Here is a 19,480-nt window from a genome sequence, read left to right as displayed (position 1 = left end):
AATTTTACATTCAAGACATTAACATTGGTTTATGCCATCATTATGCAGTGAGACACATTTTAAAATAGTGTTATCTGAAATCCCAGGTGGGCAGGTAAAGTAAATTTTCCAAATTATTATCTGATGATGGTTCAAAATATTTGCACATTTTATAAAGAAGAAAACCACATTGAAAACACATTGTTCAAAGGTAGAACTAGGTAACACAACTGGGGAGTTGAAGTTACGTACCTTAGGAGCCTTAAGGTCCCAGATACAGTATCAGTGCCTCTTACCTACTGCCATGTGTGTATTTTTCAAAAATATTAGGAGAGTGAGTTCTTTACAAGAAGCAATTTCTTGCCTTTTTTTTTTCCTCCATTAGATCAAGGTGTTTCAGCCTTCAAGTGTGGTAACCCTGAGTCTTCGCTGTAAGCGAACACCTGAGACAAGGCATGAGAATTGCAGTTTTTCGGTTTACTCTGCCTTCATGTTTAATGTTCTAAGGTAGCACTTGGTTGCTGTACATGGTGATAACGTGCTTGGGAGTCACCCTGTTCAACCTGTCACTGCGGCAGAGGACGTTACCCTCACTCCAGGCACTTCCCACCAGCGCTAACCCCGCGCATTACTGCACCGCAGGGAGGAAAGGCCGCCAGGGAGGCAGCGAGCGAGCCAAGGTTTTATAGGTCAGTCAGGCGCAGGGCCTGGCAAACAGCTGCTGCTCCCGCCGCAAGCCAGGCCGCAGCCAGCCCTGCCCTGTGAGTCAGCGGCCGCCGCGCCCGGCCGGGCCAAGGAGGTGGACTCAGCTGCTGCAGGGGGAGCTTGGACACCCCTCAGCCGCCGTGCGCGGCCTGACCGGGGGCCGTGAGGCAGCCGCGCACCCCGCCGTCGCTGCCATGCCGGCCCCCGCCTCACAGCCCGCCGCGGGGAGGGGGCGGCCACGTGACGACAATTCGAACGGCCGGCGCGAGCGCCGTCCCGCCCGCAGGGAGCATGCGCGGCCCAGCCGGCCGTTGGCAGGACGAGCCCATCCATTGGGCTGCGGCAGCCACGTGACCCGCGCCCCGGCAACAGGTTGCGGTGCTACCGCCGGGCCCGCCCCTCTGCCCCCCCCGCCACGCCGGCCGCGGGAGGAGGGAGGCGCATGCGCGGTGGAGGCGGTGGCGCGTACGGCAGCGGGTGCCTTTCCTTTTTTATTTTTCTTAAAAAAAATATTCCGTCTTTTAGGGGGGACAAAGCGGTAGCGGCTTGACGCCGAGTTAAGCAACGCCGGTGACCACGGAGGTAGAGGGGGCGGAGGGCCTGGCTGGGGGATGGGCAGCTCCGGGCCCGGGCAGCCTGTGACCAGACTCCGCCTCCTGCCCGCCGCAGCCTCGGCCCCGCAGCCCAGCGCAGCGCCGCGCCGCTGAGCCGCCAGCCCGGCCCCGTCGCCCCGCGCCCGCCAGCGGACGCCCCGTGGGGGTAAGTGCCAGCAGCTTGCGCCCGGGGCCGCCCGTCCTGCTGCTTTTGACGTGCGTGGGGCGGGGGGGGGGGGGGGGGGGGGGGCGGACGGCGGGACACACGGTGGGGCAGGGCTGCGGCCGGCCCTCGGGCCAGGCGGGGTGCTGAGGGCGGGCGGGCGCGCCGGCGTCCCCGGGGGGAGCTTGTCCCCGTACCCGACGAGCCGGTGCCTCCGGCGGGGCGCCGGACCGGGCGTGCGTCCGAGCGCGGGCAGGTGTCTCCCCGCAGGCCTCCCCGCCGGGCCCGGGCCGGCCGCTGGCGGCGCTTCCCTCAGGAGAGCGCGTGGGTTTCCAGGAAGGGGCGAGGAGCAGGGACGAGCCGCCCGCCAGCGTCACCTGCGGGCTGAGGGCTGCCGCCTGGGGCAGGAGCTCACCCTGGGAGCCCCGCAGGGCCCGGCGGGCGCTACCGCGGGGCGATGACGTTTTGGCGAGATGCCCCGGCGCGGGGGCCCGCACCCCCCGCCGCCTCGGAGGTGCGGAGCTGCGGTGAGGGGTGGGCGGGAAGCACTCGGGGTGCTCCAGGGGACTGCAGCCAGGCCCTGGGAAAGGCAGCGAGCGGCACTTTGTACGTGAGACCCAGCGAGCCTGCGCCGAGGACAGATGATCCTCCCCGGGAAGGCGAACGGCGGGCAGCCCCGGGCGCAGCGCGGCTGCCGTTGCCGCCTGCCCGCGCCCTCGCTCGGCTGGGGCCCGGCAGCGCACGGCTCCGTCCTGCGGTGGGGTGCGGTAACCAGCGGCGGCTTCTGCCGCCAGGTTTTAGCCTGGGCGCTCCAGCAGCGCAAGTTTTGTAGTCTTATGGGATATATAGTGATGCTGTGGAATGCGAATGTTACGTTTTGCTCTCGAACTGCTGCGTCAAGGCAGCGGTAGTTGCTAGGTGGATTTTACTGTTCAACAGAACATCTATATTGTGGCTTGTTTTGTTCTTAAATGGAAAGAGCTGTTGCTCAAAATACACCCATCTCAACCTATTCAACATTTGCTAAGACTTCTTGATGGTTATAATTATCAGATAAAAGGTGGGTTTGTATTGCTTCTTGTTTCACAGGTTAGAAGATGTGTCTAGGATTCTCTTGCTTCTTCAGTCTTTATGTTAAGAGTCTGTTGTCAGTATTGATGTAGAGAAATCATAAACACAGGTAGGTGCAAAGAAGCTGCAGCCAAGGCCGACAGGTTTACCCCTGTCCTATTGGTGGAGAACAGGCTTTCAGGTTAATGTGCTTGTCATGCTTCAGTGGCTGAGTTAAGAGTGGTAATGACCTTCTGTGGAATCCCATCCTGTAATTCTAGGTTTTACTAGCCTTGGAGATCTGGCTGCTGCCAAAGAGATGCAGTCTTGTCTTCCTGGTTGCAAGTGTTTGTATACCCTTCTGGGAGACTGGACTGGGGAGCCAATACGACTTTAAAATTTTCCTTCCCCCCCCCCCGCGTTAGATTTAAATAGTTCCTCGGTCTGCAGAGAATCAAGCAGCTCATGGTAGGACCTCTACTTTCAGGTTGGTGTGGATTAGGGTGTTTAGAAGTGTTTACCCAAAACGATCTTTTGTCACTGTACTTCCAAAATCTCCTAATAACTTGACCTTATTTGTGAAGTGTTAGACCAAAATTCATGACTTTGACGTGTGATCTCTGCAAGACTGCTGTGCAGTTGGATTCACTGTTCTGTTTAAAAATATTTTGCCGGCTAAACAAGATGTTCTGGAACCATGTATTGTTACCGTTTTTGGCTCTGAAATTCAACTGTGGATTTTTAAATTTATTTTTAAATCTGGCTAGGTCTTAATCACAAACCTGAGAGGGTTTAAGAGTTTCTTTTTTTGTGCTTGCTTGAGTCTAAAATTGCTATAAACCCACATCTTTCCTTTGAAAAGTTTTCATATTTAGTGTCAGATGATAATAGTTAGTAAAAACACTTTTCATGTAAGATTTGAGTAATGTGATTGTTTGCCAAGTCTTTCAGATACAAAATGTCATAGCTGGATTCATTCTTTGGTTTTGTACACAGCTGATAAGTTGTACTTTAGTGAAATTGAACTCAGAACTGTTACAGACATTTCTTCTCCAGTGTTGATTTTCTTGTACATTGCAGAGATTACTAGCAAAATCATGGCTGGCTGCTTACGGTAATTGCTCTAAAATCTATGATACGCTTTACATGTCCTTTGGAGTGAAAAATAATCTGATTTATTTGCAATACAATTTTAAAAAATTATAATTAGTAATATTCTACTGATCCTGTTTTTTTGTAGGAGGGCATTGTCTTCATTCTTACCCAAGTTTTCTGTCCAGTTGCTTCAGCAGGTCTTCATCAGTATTTATTTTAGATGCTATAATGCAGCTTCTTTCTTGCTTCTTACATGGGTATCCTGAGGCAAGATGGAGTGGAATATGGAGTGTTTTAAGCAGATCTTTCTAAAATATTTTTTGTTTTTGCAGCCCTTCAGAGTAAGTGATGACCAGGTATAAGGGTTATGGGATTGAAAGGAATTTCTCTAGCCAGCATTGCTGCTGAAGAAAACTTACCCCATAATTGACCTGCATGTTTCTGTTGTTGCTTAAATTTAAGATCAAATATGGCTTACTACCACAACTTTAGTCTCAAATGCTGTTGATTGTAGTTGCCACAACAGTTGTTAGAAACATTTGGTTTTCAACTGTCATTCCAGTTTTTACCTGCTTCTCTGTTAACTCTTTGTTCTGAGTAATACAAATTGAAGATCATTGGTGCTTAAATTTAATTTCTGTGCAATTTATTCTACGCTTTTTTTGTCCCCCACACAGGTGTGGAAAAATGGCAAAGAGAATTGCAGAGAAGGAGCTGACTGACAGAAACTGGGATCAGGAGGATGAAGCTGAGGAGGTAAGATACACTATAGATCCCAAACCCCTTCAGGTAGTAGGGTAGTCATTTACATGTGCTATTTATCTTGTGGGTGAAATTGGTTAGAAGTGTAGCAATTAAAGATAATTTTGTGTAAGTGATTTTTTTTGTTTGTTTAAATAAAGGTTCCAATATATTCAGACCGTATATGGCAAAGCAGCTTTTAACAGTTCAAATTACATCAGCAGCTCAGGGGAAAGGAACTTTACATTTCTAAAGGGAAACCCAGGCTTGTTAAAATGCATAGTGCTTTTGAATTCTTCAGATGTGTGATTGAGTTCACAAGAACAGCGGTTTTGATTTCTTGAGATAAATTTTTTTCATGTCTCATGACTTCTTTTTTTTCTTAAAGAAATTAAATAAATTAATTAAATAATTAATTTCAGAAATATGTTAATTTGTAGTGCTCAGTGCTTGTGAAAGAGGATTTTCACATTCTGTGTCTCATACTTATGGCTCATGTATTATCTCTAAACGAACTGTGCTAGCTTCTCTGCTACTGAAAGTATTAAATGTTTAGGCCTATAAAATGTAAGAAAGAAAACTTGACAGTATACTTCCAGAAGTTTAAATATAAGAAAGCTTAATGTCCTCATTTATTACAGGGTAGTAATTAGTCATTAGCTGCCTTCACTAATACCTGAACTACAGCAGACTGCAGATTGACTTAGGTCATACTTCTCAATATACTTTCTCCAAACTGAAGATTGCTTGTAACAGTGCAATACTGACAGATTACCTTCAGCAAAGATATCTTATGGTTTTGTTTTAAGATTTCTTTTAATTTTTTTTTAATTGTTTGTTGTAATAAAATTGAGATTTCACGAAGGGAAATACAATGCAGAACAACACAGAACAACACAGACGAGAGTTTTCAAAGTATTAGCTAGTGTCCAAGTAGCTGGCAGGCTAATCACAGTACTACATTTTTTATCTGGTTTTCTGGGTTTTTTTTACTTTTTTTTCTACTTCCCTTATTTGTTAGGGAACAATGTTACTCAGCCATCTCTTCAGACTGTGATGGCTCTATGTATTCCAAGAATTTCACTAATGATTCCAAAACTTCCTGTTAAAGGTGGGAACATTCTCAGTAGCTAGTGAAGAAGTCCTGAAGAACAGAGCTATTAAAAAAGCAAAGCGCCGAAATGTTGGATCAGAGGTAATGTAATTGCTGACCATTATTGTTGTAGTTGGACTTAGTTGCAAAATATGACGTCTGTGCTCAGGTTTTTACTTACTTGGGCTTGTAATAATACTGTATAAAACTATTATTTAGAAGGTATATGCAGCTAGTCAGCTCATACATGCAAATCAATTTTTGCTTACTATTCCATTAAGAGTAAGGCTAGAATGAAAAATGGCTAAGACGAGTATTGACTGGGTGAAGAGATGTTTATTTTTGAAGTAGAAATGCAATGTGTTTCAGGCACAAGGTCATCTACGGGTGGGTGATACTGTGTTCAAACTGCTCCAGTTTCATTCTTTGCAGAGCTAGAAGCCTAGAAATTGAAAGTTACTAGTTATCCATAGTGGAGGGCTGGGAGATGTCTCAGACAGAGGCTAAGTAAGTAAAAGCTAAAATACTAAGCTGTTCTGAGAATGAAAAACAGGTCTTTGTTAAGACTGCTGCTACTTCCCCCCTGCCAACCCCCTCCCCCAAGAACTTGAGTGCCATCTACTCTTTGCAGTAGCAGATTGAAAACTGAAAGGAAGTTGGCCTTTGTTCAGGGTTTAGTCCCTGTGAAAGCATTAACTCAGTCCAACCAAATTCTAGTCCTTTAAGAAGTTCCTGACAGATGCTTTGTCATATGTGTCTTTCCATGAAGCATTCTTTTAACAGGGAATGCACTGTTTTAGAAATAGGAGAGAAACTTTACCTATCACTCAAATTGTTTTTGGATTGAATGGGACTAGGCACAATTAAGGGCTAGATAGTTTTCTCCTGTGCTTTTGATTTTCCTTCTGCTGTCCAAGTGGTGTAAATGAGGAAGCTTGTCTTATCCCACTATAGTAGTTTTAGCCACAAATGTGGTAAAAGATGCAGTTAATTAAAGGTTTTAACTGGGAAGAAGTAATGCAAGAAGTAAACCACAACTTGAGCAGGAGGGATTCGGGGCCGAGTGGCATAGGAAAAACAGAACTGGCTGAGAAAGAGGACCAGGTGATGGTAGAAAAATAGTCAGGAGGCTGGGAGCCAGCTGTTAGAGCTCAAAGCTGGAAGAGCTACGGTAGGCTGCACAGTGTCTAAAAAGCAGAAGAGGTGGCAGGACAGTTGAGGTTGCATAAGAAACCCGTGAAACATTTACAAAAAGGTAAACTTGAAACATACTAATGTTTCTAAATGGAGGAAGCAGAACACTGCAAAGAAAAAGACTGCAGTTTAACTTGGATGTCCAGAGAGAGAGAGAGAGAGAGGTAGGACTGATCAGAGAGAGGCAGAGTAAAAATAGCTACCTAGAAATGACAAATGAGGACTGCACTGGAGAAAGTAAAGCACAAAGGGAATCAAAAGAGCCCATACCCACAAGGCCACATACTGAAATAGAACCTAAAATTGGTAAGTGTTGCTATTTCTTCAGTGGCAAAAGCAGATGAAACTCAGAAGCAATTCTCAGTTTTGTTTTGATGGCTTTCCAGAGACGTTGAAAGTCCGCTTCCAGTAATAAGTGCTTATAACCTCAAAAGACCTTAATGTAGTACCCAAAAGTGGTAGTGCCTATTTGCATGTTAATCACGCTATATCTTTTAAAAACATGTGAGAAACTATACCATAAAATAATAGTGTTCAGAACTAGGTAATGAAAAGGCTGCAGAAAACATACATAGACTGTACTTCGTAACATAATATCTTGGCTTCTCCCATCAGTCACATTGAAAAATTTTGGGTAAATCACTTAACACGTTACATAGGTGACTACAGAGTGTGCTGCTTTGATGAGTGGCTTGAAGTGTTGGACTCTTTAATTGCAGTTGTAAATGCTAAAAGTTGCTGAAAATAAGCCTGCAATTACATATTGCTGTGTAATTATTTAAACAAAATAAGATGCTGTGAATGTCTAAATAGGTAGTCAAACACATCCGCTGCTCTGAAAAAGTTTTAGGTATCCACTTCCTAGATCTAGTTTATTTTCATACCAGCCATCTGAGTCCTTTAAAAATAGTAGCAATATGTGTCACAAGGAAGCTATTAACTTTGTTCACATAGCTGACAGAATAATGCACAAAATGACACTCTGAACCACAGTAAAATAAATGGAGTATCAAATGCAGATAGGTTTTTTGTGGAGATGTATGTAACTGGTTCTCTCTCAATCTCTCTTCCCCCCTCCCCCTTCCCCAGTCTGAAAGTGGAGGAGCTTTTAAAGGTTTTAAAGGCTTTATATTGCCTTCTGGAAAAGGAGGAGGTGGCTTCAGTGGATTTGGTAACGGTGCAGGAGTAAAACCTTTAGAAGGGCTGTCTAATGGAAGCAGTAGTGTCTCCAGCACTCCTTCTTTCGGCAGTTTAAAGACCACCTCCGAAACACAATCAGCGTTCGGTAAGTTTTAAATAACCATACATATTTATCAACAAAATCAGCCATAAGGTCTGTAGGGTTATTTTAATAGTGAAAAACCCAATTTGAACAACTGTGTAGTGTTAAGGTTTTGAGACTTTATTCCTGTTTGTAACATTTCTTAAAAAGATTTTAGACTGCTGGAGGGACAACTTATCAAATGCATGTGATTTTAAGATGTAGAGACTAAATTTGTATTTGATCTAATACAGGAGGTAAAAGCTTTATAGGCACAAATGGGAGTGGAAGACATTGGCATAAGTCTCCAAATAGTATAAACCAGCTGATAACATATTCCAGTTAACTAATTGTCCCAAATCTCTGAATTTAATTAAAAAAAAAAAAAGCTAATGGAAAATATCTATTAGGAGTGCAGTTTCTTTGTATGTTTAATTTTTTTTAAGATCTTATTTCTATATTTTTTGTGGTTCTTGATAAACAGAAGCTGCATAGCTGAAGTTGTAACCTTCCCTGTATATCTTATGTTGCAAATGGTCTTACTAGAATTTTATCTGTTACATTGATACCTACATTTTAAGATACTTGAAATATTTTGGCAAGTCTAACTCTAGTCTCATGCTTTGGTAGTCCCTGGAGAATATTAGTTCTGGCCATTTGTGTTTGAGATGCAAAAATGTTAACCATGCCACAGTGTTTTAGTCAGCATACCACATCTGAGTAATTTAGATTTCACTGAGCTTAACTAAGTTAGGAGACACTTAAATACTTAATGAGGATTTTCTTAATTTCCTTATTGTGGTTTTTATATGGAAGCCACCCAAAACATGCAATCATGGGCTAGAGTGTTCAGAGGTTTTTAAAGTACAAGGAGCAAGAGATAACTTGAGTAATGCGTCTTAGTAAGCTGTTACAGCTTGGTAGAGCTTGCTTTAAGATCTTGGAGGTTTTGGTGAAATACAAAACTTCAAATTTTTTTTTTATGTTACTTTGTACAAGATTTCTTTGGATTATTTTTTTTTTGTACAACTGTGTGCTCCATCTACTGAAGTCCTACATTTACAGGTCCCTGAACTAACATACTTTTCTAAAGGAGTTTAGGCTTGTTGCACAGTATCATCTGTTCACTTGTACCAGAGTATCTGGCACATGGTGTTGTCATCCTAGAGAAGGCACATAACTGAGCAAGAATGAGCAATTTGATAAAGAAATACCCAGAACATCAGTTAGGCTTTTATGAGAACTCTGCTTTCTGGAAAAAAAAAATATCTTCTAACCCATGTTTTTCTTCTAACAGGATCCACAATATCAAATGGTCCTATTACTACTGCATTTACTGAGAAAAAGGCCGCGAGCCCAAAAGCTAATGGTGGCAATCAACCATCCTCATCTGGCTATGCTCAGAGTAAAGTTTGTAGCTCTAGTGTTTACCACAAACAGTTAGCAGCTTTAAACTGTTCTGTGCGTGACTGGATAGTGAAGCATGTAAACACAAACCCACTATGTGACCTGACACCCATCTTTAGAGACTATGAGAAGTATTTAGCAAATATTGAACAGCAACATGGAAGCAGTAGTGATAGCGGCTCTGAAAATGAAAGCAACAAGACACCTGGCTCTCAGCCTGTTTCTGCATTTGGGAATTCAAAGCTACAGCAAGGATCGACTTTTCTGTTTAACAACAAAAAAACTGAGGATACTGTGGACAAAAAACCTGAAGCTGCATCAGAAAAAAAAGACCCATCATTAGGAGCTACATCAACAGTCTCATTTAATTTTGGCAAGAGTGTTGACAGTTCTCTTTTGGGTTCCCTCAGTTCAGGAACACTTAGTGGTTTCTCATTTTCTCCTGGGAATTCAGGTTTGTTTAGAAAAGACGCAAACCAGGCTAAGTCTGGCACTGCAGTATCCACCAATGTATTGGAAGCTCAAACAGAAAGTGGCAATAGTGATGATAAAGGTAATTTCTATTTAAAACTATGATTTTAATGTTAAACTGTGAATGTGTGACTTAATACTGCAAAGATGAAATAATAGTAAGCTGAACTAATCATAATTGTTCTTGAATTTGAAAGTACAACACTGTACCACTGATCTGGAAATACCTGTCTTCTATACTGTTTAAGTAACACTAAAAGTATATGGTTATCAAAACCTATGTATTTCTGTTAGATTTATACTTCCTGTAGTAAGACATAAATCTTTAGCTGAATATAAGACTCGAAACAATGGATTTTAAAGCAGCTGGTATGTTCATCTTTGAGTCTGCAGGACATCAAGAGATCCCCTTAGTAAAATGTGTAAGATACAGAACAATTTCATACATCTTACCTAATAGACTGTAAGGCCAATAAAGTTACATGCTGCCTGACAGTTTTACTCTGCTGTTTACCTAAGCTGGGAACGGTAAGCTGATAGAAATCCTAGCAGTTGAGGGACTGGAAAGGCATAATCCTGCTGCTGTTACTCCTGCAAGTAATTCCCTTCCCCCAAATTAAACCTGGCTGTTGGAAGTATTTATTATGCTTTACTTGGACCCATTTATGGAGACTATTCTTTGAAATTTTACAACCATTTTCCCCTTGACAGAAGGTTTTCACTTAAGTTTGACTTGGTAAGCTTTTTATTTTCTGCGTTTGTTTGCCGGGAGTTGGGTTATTTTCATACCATTTAAACTGAAGATGAGCATGGAAGTTGCTTGAGGGGTGTGGCTGAATGAAAAGGAAGTCAGATTTTTTTTTCTGTAGCTGAAGCTGCTTCAGAGCCTATACTGACTTAAATGTGTTTTGGCATTCATTGAGAGGCCACACGTGTACATGTCAAATACAGCATGTGTAAGGTAGTTCAAATACAATGCCAAAAATAATTCCCAGGTTATATGCTCACAACACTAACATATTAAAACTTATTTTAAGGAGGAGAAGAGGAGGAAGAAGAGCCACCAAAAGTAATTGTTAATGAAATAAAAGAGGATGATGCTTTCTACTCAAAGAAGTAAGTGACTTTAACTTGGAACAGTGGTTATAATTATAATGTGGAAAATTAAATTTGTATCTGCATATTGCTATTCTTCACCACTGCAGTGCATAATTACTGACATAGATGTTCTTGATTTCCTAGTTAATAAAACTTGTTAGGAACAATATAGAATACTTTGCAAGTTCCACTTGCAAAAAAAGTTAGTTACAGACAAAAGTGTGTAAGATCTCACTAAAATTACTGTGTATCTTGGACACAAGCACTAATAGCTAGTTTTTGTTATACTTGTGATCAGTTTTTTACAAATGAAGGTGATAATGCTGTGTTTGTCAGGTTTTGTAAGTAAATTGTAGGTCTTGTACCAGAGAAATAACGTGCTGTACTTCTGAAAAATCAGTCAGGTACCCCACTATTTGCATAGCCTGAAATAAGACTCTTCAGTTGGAAAACGCTGATTGTTGTATGAAGGAGTGAAGAAGTTGTACTTTTAAGTTCAAAATGAGACTAGCACTACTAGAAGTAGTTTTTCAAAGCGTGTTCAATAGTCCAAGTAATTGCTTGTCTGCTTAACACTTAGCACAGAACTTGTCCTGCAAAAAGTCATTTGCTTTATCTGAGAGAAGGTACGTGCTAATTTATGAAGAATGGAGTTATGTTTATTAGCGCTTAACTTAAAAAAAAAAATGTTTTTAAATTTTACATGAAAGTCTTATTATAACCTTAGAATCATACAGCGAGTTATTGTGGTTTTGTAATTAGTGTTTTTAAACAGTAGCTTTGTAATTTCAATACTGAAAGAGATACTAACTTTCTCTTTCCAAACTGGGAGTACTATCCATTGGCATGTGAAACGGAGTCAAGAATAATAAAAATTTATGCTACTTACAGCATGTTAACTCCTGATTATTGTTCAACTATTGGCTTACTGTGAGTTAGATGCATACATATATATGTGTGTGTGTTTGGAAGATACCTTTGTATTTAATCTCTATGTATCTGCTCAAACAAGGTTTGGGTTTTGTTTTTGTTGTTGGGTTTTTTCCCACAGGTGCAAACTGTTCTACAAGAAGGATAATGAATTTAAAGAAAAAGGTGTAGGAACATTACACTTAAAGCCAGCAGGAAATGAAAAAACTCAACTCTTGGTCCGAGCAGATACCAATTTAGGTAAGTAAATTTCTTCTAATAGCAAGTCTTGATGTGAAACTCCCTGCTAAACATTAGAATTTTGTTTGTTATGCAGCCTAACAGACACGATTAGTGAAAACCTTTTTACTTTTTTTTTTTAAGAACTTAAAGTATTGAACAAGCAATTGGATGCCTCTAATGAGTATTACAAAGTAGTGCACATGAAGCAGTGCAAGGAAGTAAGCGGTTATGTGGTGTGTGTAGGTATTCTCCCCCTTTAATAGCTTTTCTCCATCCCCAGCTTGTTGAGTGGCTTTGAAGTGTTGCTTAATACCCACAGTGGAGGTATAAATGTCCCAGGTGTAATGAATGAAGAGGAACAAATTTTGTGCTAAGGTGCAGGCCAACTGTCTCGTCTGCAATTCATCCTGACTATGTAAATAGCAGGCTCATGCATCTGATGTACTTGGGGGTGAAGGGGAGCATTATATATATTGGGCACGCAGGATTTTGCTCTATGCATTGCTCTTAAAATGCTTGCTGAAGTCCAGCAGTTGAACTGTGTTTTAGCTAACTTCACTTGGATCACAAATGGTACGTTGACTTTACAGAATTAGAGAACCCGTAGTGCGATAGTTCCTCAGAATATCTTCTGAGATAAATTCTGCGATTAAAAAAAAAAGACTCAACTGTTTCTTTGCTTTTAGAAGTTAGGGACTTGATGTGTTACAGTTTTTAAGGTGTAATGTTCTGGCTGAGCAAATCTCTGTTTTGATACTCATTCGAAAGAAGCTTTGCTACACTTCAGTACTTAATTTCAACAAACCTGCACGTGAGGTTCACGTGCACTTGGCAACTTCCATAAAAGTAGAATAAATAGTATGCTTGTAGGAAACAGGACAAAAGCCATGCTGCAGTGTAGGCTACTGGTAAGTCTCACCTCACTTTGTTTATAATGCGCTCTGGCAAGTCTAAATGGAGTCTCTGCAGGCCCATTAGGGGCAGTTTTCAAACACCTGGTGAGATCAGGACTCCTGTGTTGTTAGTCACTTTTAAATTGTGAAGATTTTTCAGTGGAGACAAGGTTTGCCAGATGAAGAGCAGTTCTTGGTGGTAACACTGAAGGCAGATGTATGGCAGAGCTGTTGATGATTTCAGCATTTCCTTGGGGAGTTGAATGTGTTTGAATAGAGCAGATGAAAACTTGATTTCTTCAAGTTACCTACTCTTAACTCAAGTCTTGGTTTCTCACTCAGCTGATGCTAATTTTCATGATGTTGATTTACATTCCCTCTGCCTTCATCTGAGGTGATGTATTAGGAAATCTCTTCTTTTTCTTCAGCTCATACACTAAGATGTTGCGGCTTGGTGTTTCCAAGCATTGGTTTCTAGACGCTGCTGCAGTCATAGTGATGCACACTTTCCTTTTTGCTATCTTCACACAGTGCTATAATCCTTTCCTAAAATCTCACTGTGTTGAAAAACTGAACTGGAAAGGAAGGCGAAGACTGACTTTTCCCTAAATACTACTACCGTGTTCTGAACTATTTACCAGGTTTACAAAATGTGTGCATCTTCCGTGGAAGCAGATTTGAGTTTGTTTGCAACTGTGTTAATAGACCACTAATACTAAAGCTCTCAAACTCACTACATAATTTAACAAGTTGACGTAGAGCTGCTGTTAGTAATGTGGTGGCAGACCACATCAGATGCATTGTACGATTTGAGGATTGAAAGTACTTATTCTACCATAGTTTGTCCAATTTTAGATTAACATGTCTGTACGTGTGTTAAAGCTAACTCTTTGCTTCTGCTTATGAACTGTGCTTGATGGTCAGAACGAGTAACTTGCATAAGCATCGACTAAGCACTGTGACTGGATTCCTCATTTGCTGCTTCTCCCTTGTCCCCTTCCCTTTTTCCTGCGTGTCCCTACTATCATTTGATATTCTTCAGACTCCTCTTAAAAAAGGGAGGATGCAGTATTTTCATAGATTTCCTCATTCCTAATGAGGAAAGAAATCTGTGAGAACAGTGACCATGAGCAGATGCTTAGGGAAGAATAAGATGAGTATACATGATGTTTGTGAATTGCCTTCTTTCCAAACACAAACTTAAATCCCTATTTATTAAGTATACTAACATCTGTATTGCAGTAAAAGCTGAAAAATTGCTAGTGGTAATTTTTTCTCCTCCTTATATGCAGGAAACATACTGTTGAATGTTCTAATTCCACCTAAGATGCCATGTACAAGAACCGGAAAAAACAACGTTCTTATAGTTTGTGTTCCTAATCCACCGATTGATGAGAAGAATCCAACTGCTCCTGTCACTATGTTAGTAAGGGTGAAAACAAGTGAGGATGCAGATGAGTTGCACAAAATCTTACTGGAGAAAAAGGAGGCTTAAGTAAGTTGCAGTCAGTGATTTGAGGAATTATTGCCAAACTGCTGCTGCTCTTTTTTTTTTAATTCCGTAACTTCACTTGAACACTTAACTCTTTGCTCTGATATTAAGAACTGTTATAGGGACTCTGGAAAAATGAAAAATTATATGAGGAAAAATTAAACTAGCTAATAAAAGCTTTAAGAGAATACAAGTGTTGAACTGTGCTCCCTCATTTTTCAGTACCTAAATGCAGGACCTCTGCTGGATAAAGCACACTGATTTAAATTAAAGCGTATGTTTTTAACACTGGTCAGTTTGGCCAAATAGACTGAAATCAAGAGTACAAGAATACGGTACCAGAGCTTCCTCACAGACTGCGGTGCAATGCAACAACCTCCTGTTTTGAGAAGGAAGGATGTTGATGTTTAACTGTTGAAACTTTCTAGACTTCAGCTTTTTAATTTTAATTGGTCTGTTTTATTCTGATGAGAACTAACTTTTCAGACTCAGTGACAACAATATTACATATTGTACTGTGTTTTAACTCTTACAGACTTGTGTGCTTTTGGGGCTCAGAAGACTGCATCTCCAGATATTTAAAACAAAATGTGCTTGCGTAGTCTTGTTGACAGTAGCGTTTCCTAGAGAAGAACTGTCAGTTCTGTTCTTACTGTAGCAACAAGCTAATGATGTGCAATAGTACAAGCAGAGAACTGGAAGACTGTTTATCTTGGACCACAACCACAGCTGGCATTGACTGACTTCTGACAAGTCAGGGCAGAGGGTTGCACTTCCATTATGGTCCCTCCGAAGAATTCTTCCCTAGTCCTTTGGGCTACAACTGAAACCCAGCAGAGGCAGAGTTGTAAATGTTGTACTTGTCTTGCTACTCTTACTTTTCTGAAAATAGCTCTTTTCACAAACAAATTTCAGGATTTTTATAGATCTTTGTATTGCCTCTGGCCGCTACCAGGAAATACATACATAAATGTGTGTCTCAGTTTTAGCACATGAGGAAAAATAATTACTACAGTGCTTTACAGCATTGTATTAAGTAAAGCAGTAGTTTGCAGCTTTAGGACAAGCTTTCTGTTGCAAGTAGGGAACACCGGTTTAGTGTGTAACTCAGTTTTCAGCTGTGTTAAAATTAACTACGTGGCAATAATTTGTGGATCAGGACATCATTCTGTTCTCAGTTCCCATGACTGCTTTACCAGACCATGTTTGGTTATTTAATCCTTTTCTTTTTTGCTGGAAACTCCTTCTCTAACAATTGCTTTTCTGCTTCACTTCCAGCTCTAGCAAACTATCCAAGAGCTAGATGTTAAGATTAAACTTGAACTGCTCTCAGACCTGTCACACTGGCCAGCTCTGGGGAGATGGAAGAAACATGCCAGCCTGCCTCTGGCTAAGGTGGCACAGAGGAAAAATCCCATTCCTTAAAAAAAGCAGCATGATGTAATTCTCACAGGGGACCTGGAAATCCACAATAGTGGCATCCTGTAGGTGGGGAAAGAGTAGTAGCACTGTTTATGAGATGCAGCACATCTTACCTGCTCCCCACCCCTCTCTGGGGGGGGACAAACAGCTGCCTTTAGTCCTAGTTCACTGTACAATTCAGGTTATGGCCTTTTTCTCCCTCTTAACTAAAAGGAGGAAAAACTTCTTAGGATCTATAGCCCTTTTGACCAAAGTTCAAAAACAAAGGCCTTTGCTCATGTTTCAGCTACGCTTAGGCCACAGGAATTGCATTTTTAACACCCAAGCATAAAGGGAGCTCGGATACTAGTTTATATTTCAAATAGTATTTGAAATAGTGCCTTTTTTTTTTTTTTCATCTGGCTCAGTACTTAACCATTAAAAGGAAGGGACATTCCTCAAAATAATATGCTTTTTTTTTTTTAAAAAAAAGTCTGCCTAAATTGGAGGCCAAAAGCTGAAGGCATGCATGTTAATTGTGTATGAATGAAAAGCAGAACACTGCCTGAAATTTTATTACAGGCTCAGGTTTAATGTTCAAGGGCTGAGTTAATTTTACATTTGTCTTTTGACTGTAGTGTCTTAAACGTGTCTCTGTGCAGAAAGGTTCATCAACTAGACCGCTGCATGCGGGAAGTGGATTTGTTATGTGTCCCACCTAAGAACAACTCTGTACAGATTTTTACTAGTGGTCTTGGGTTTGTGATTACTACCGAAAGCTTGTGGATATGTAACTATTTGTTCATCCATTGAAATGTGGACCAATGAACTTGAACAAGTGAGACAAATGAACTCCCTAGGTATCCTCACGATTGTCTCCCGAGTGAGGCTAGCTGGAGTTTTGCACACAGGTGTTTGGCCCAGTTCTAAAGCTGGCAAACCGAGTAACTGCTAGTGCACCTCTGTCGGGTTTTCAGGAGTGGGGATCCTGAGGGTGAGCACGCTGTAAGGGGAAAACAAGGAGAATAATAATAAATTGTGTTGGAAGAATTATACCTTAAAATATCCATGGTAGCAAGTAATATCTTCTGTTAGCTGTGGGAGAGACTAATTGAGACAAGACACCTTACTTCTTCAGCAGTGTACGTATTTATCAGTAAAGCTAGGGAAAGGCATATAATTGGAATCTCATGTTAATTAGAATGTCAAATAAAGGCATAAACATGTGATCTTGCATTGGGAAAGTTGCCACTAAAAGATCATGGAAGAACTTTAGTGAAAATTAGAGATTTTAATCAATGTCATTCATAGTGACCCTGCAACTATCTGGAATATGAAGTCATAAACTTTTCACTTGGTGTTATAAAGCACAATCCTTGATGTTTCAGTTTCTAGTTAAGAAATACTAAAATATATAAGTACTGTAAAAGGCCAGAGATTACTCAGAAATAAAGGCCTAAAATGAGTTAAAAGCATAAATTAGCAGAGAGCATAGAAGTGGCTATACTGATGCCTTCGTAACAAAGTGGCAGCTGCTATATACAAGGAAGGAATTTTGATCAGAATTTAACCCAGTGAGGCATTCCTGTATCTTAGTAGATATTTAATTACCGGATGTTAAAAATGCAAGTCTCTTCCCTAATTGGAGTTAATGCCTTCACTGTTTTGGCTGTCCGTAGGTGCGGGAGTGTTCATACAAATCACATGTTCTTCCTTCTGCTGTAATTTTGAAGTTTCAGCTGCTTGAAAATCTTTCCCTCTCACTTCCCCACTCCCCAAAACAGAAAACCAAGCTCTCTGCTGCTTTTAATTCTCAGAACCACCTGTAAGGAAGATTATTACACTTGGTTTAAATTTTATTTTAAGATGCTGTATTTGGGGGGGCATTGTAATGTACTTAACTATTTGGGAGCACAACAAGTGTTCCTATAATCCCTTTTGGTTGACGGATGTGAAAGTTTAAATCAAATTTACAGTTCAAATGAACATTTGTAGAACCTAAACCAATTAGGAGGTACGCTTTACTATTAAGACCTTCAGTTCAGCTCCCTTTGCAGCACTAACATTTAAAATGTCCTTAAAGAACTTACTTTCGGATGCCTTAACTTATTTGCATTGCTAAAATTTTGTAGCTGGTGCCTGTGTGCAGAAATTAATGAATATTAAACAACTTAAAGTGGCATGAGCTAGTATAAATCCAATGAAAATGCTGAATGTGATGGTTTGTTAATTGTTAATAGATTTCAAACTGCTCTGAATTTTTCAGTGGATACTTAAGTTTCACATAACTTGTCATGTAACAATGTTCTCATTAGTTCTAATACCTTGAAGTGTACAAAAATCCATGGAAAATGTGAATAAATGAATGGGAGATAAGTGTCTCGTGTATCACTTTCACTTTGAGTGTAACCCACCGTATTAATAAAATGAATTTTACAAACATGCTCGCAGGAGAACTGCCTAGAAAATCCTGCACCCTGCCTGCTGCGGCTAAGAGCAGCACCGTCCTCTGCCCCTTCCTCAAGCCAGCTTTGAAACCTGTCACGTTCCCAAGAGCCACTTCAGCAAAATGCTGCCGCCGGGCAAGGTGGGTGAGCTGAGTCGGCTCTGGGGCCGCCTTCCACCGGGGAGGGAAAAACTGGTTCCGTGCTGAGAGAATGGCAGCAGAGATCAACCTCTAAAAATCCCTCCGCTTGCATACTGAAAGATTTAAGAGCAGAAGTAATCTCTGTTTGCCTGATGACATATGTAGAACTTGCTTTAGGTCGAGCTTAAAGGGACTATCGTAAAGCCAGGCCACAAAGTGATTCTTCTTGTCATTGGTGTGTGACAGTTCGGCAGAAGGGGGCAGGGAAGGATAATAAAATGAAGCCAGACTCCTCATGACAAGTGCAGATCATCTTCCCAATGCACCACGAGCTGCCGAGAGCGTGAAGTGCACCTGTCACCTGGCTGCTCGCTGCTGTTAGCCACTATCGTGCAGTTCAGCCCTACTGTAATTCCGCTCCTGGTTCTGGAGCTATCCACTCCACCCACCACCCACCACCGGGAGCTACTTCTTGCACCCGGATACAATTGATGGTTAGCGGAAGTTATCTCAACATTCCCCCCACCATCACGCACACCCTGCCCCCAAATTACAATGACTGAGAAAACCGAGAGTCTGTTCCATTTGTAAGGATGCAGGTGCTACCAGTAGAGCCACATTCCTACCTAGAGTGCCTAGAACTTTTTTTTTTTTAAAAAAAAAAAACCAACAAGAAAACCTACCAACAACTTCATGCACTTAGGATGTTGGCATTATTTCACGTTTTGGACATCTCTTGCTTCCTTCTACTTAAGAAGACAGCCAGCACCGCTCAGCCTCCCTAGCTTTTGGCAGTCGCAAAGCAAAAGCCAGGGAACAGCTCTTGAGAGCAAAAAGGAGCTTATTCATTTCAGGCTGGGGCGATCTAGAGAATCTAATGCTTAATACATTGCTAGGCACCCAAGGTTTTACCACTTTCACCTCAGGAAGGGGCAAAAGGAACACTGCAGAAGACACCAAGTCCTGAGCATCGAATCAGAAAATGCAATACTCCAAAAACGTTCTGCATCCATCAAATCCAGCCTCTTTCCCAATCCTGCAGGAAAACGCCCCCCACAGCAGACTAGTTACAGCGACCAAGCCATGCAGAAATCAGAACCGATCC

General features: G+C 41.4%; 1 protein-coding gene across 2 annotated transcripts; it reads left to right on the top strand.

The window, feature by feature from the left end:
- Positions 1-1,119: 1,119 nt before the first annotated feature.
- On the top strand, positions 1,120-18,164 carry NUP50 (nucleoporin 50). Of its 2 annotated transcripts, none has more exons than XM_055710631.1 (9): positions 1,120-1,443; positions 4,263-4,341; positions 5,438-5,521; positions 7,703-7,898; positions 9,172-9,834; positions 10,790-10,868; positions 11,902-12,020; positions 14,188-14,390; positions 15,666-18,164. In XM_055710631.1, exons 2-8 carry the CDS (start codon positions 4,273-4,275, stop codon positions 14,388-14,390), a joined length of 1,413 nt encoding a protein of 470 aa, XP_055566606.1. In that variant the 5' UTR covers positions 1,120-1,443; positions 4,263-4,272; the 3' UTR covers positions 15,666-18,164. The 2 variants fall into 2 exon arrangements, with proteins under 2 accessions (XP_055566606.1, XP_055566605.1); XM_055710630.1 differs by having other exon boundaries at positions 14,923-18,164.
- The last annotated feature ends 1,316 nt before the right edge of the window (positions 18,165-19,480 follow it).

Source organism: Falco cherrug, chromosome 5 (genome assembly GCF_023634085.1).
Source record: "Falco cherrug isolate bFalChe1 chromosome 5, bFalChe1.pri, whole genome shotgun sequence".
NCBI lineage: Eukaryota > Metazoa > Chordata > Aves > Falconiformes > Falconidae > Falco > Falco cherrug.
This window is presented reverse-complemented; position numbering and strand designations above follow the sequence as displayed.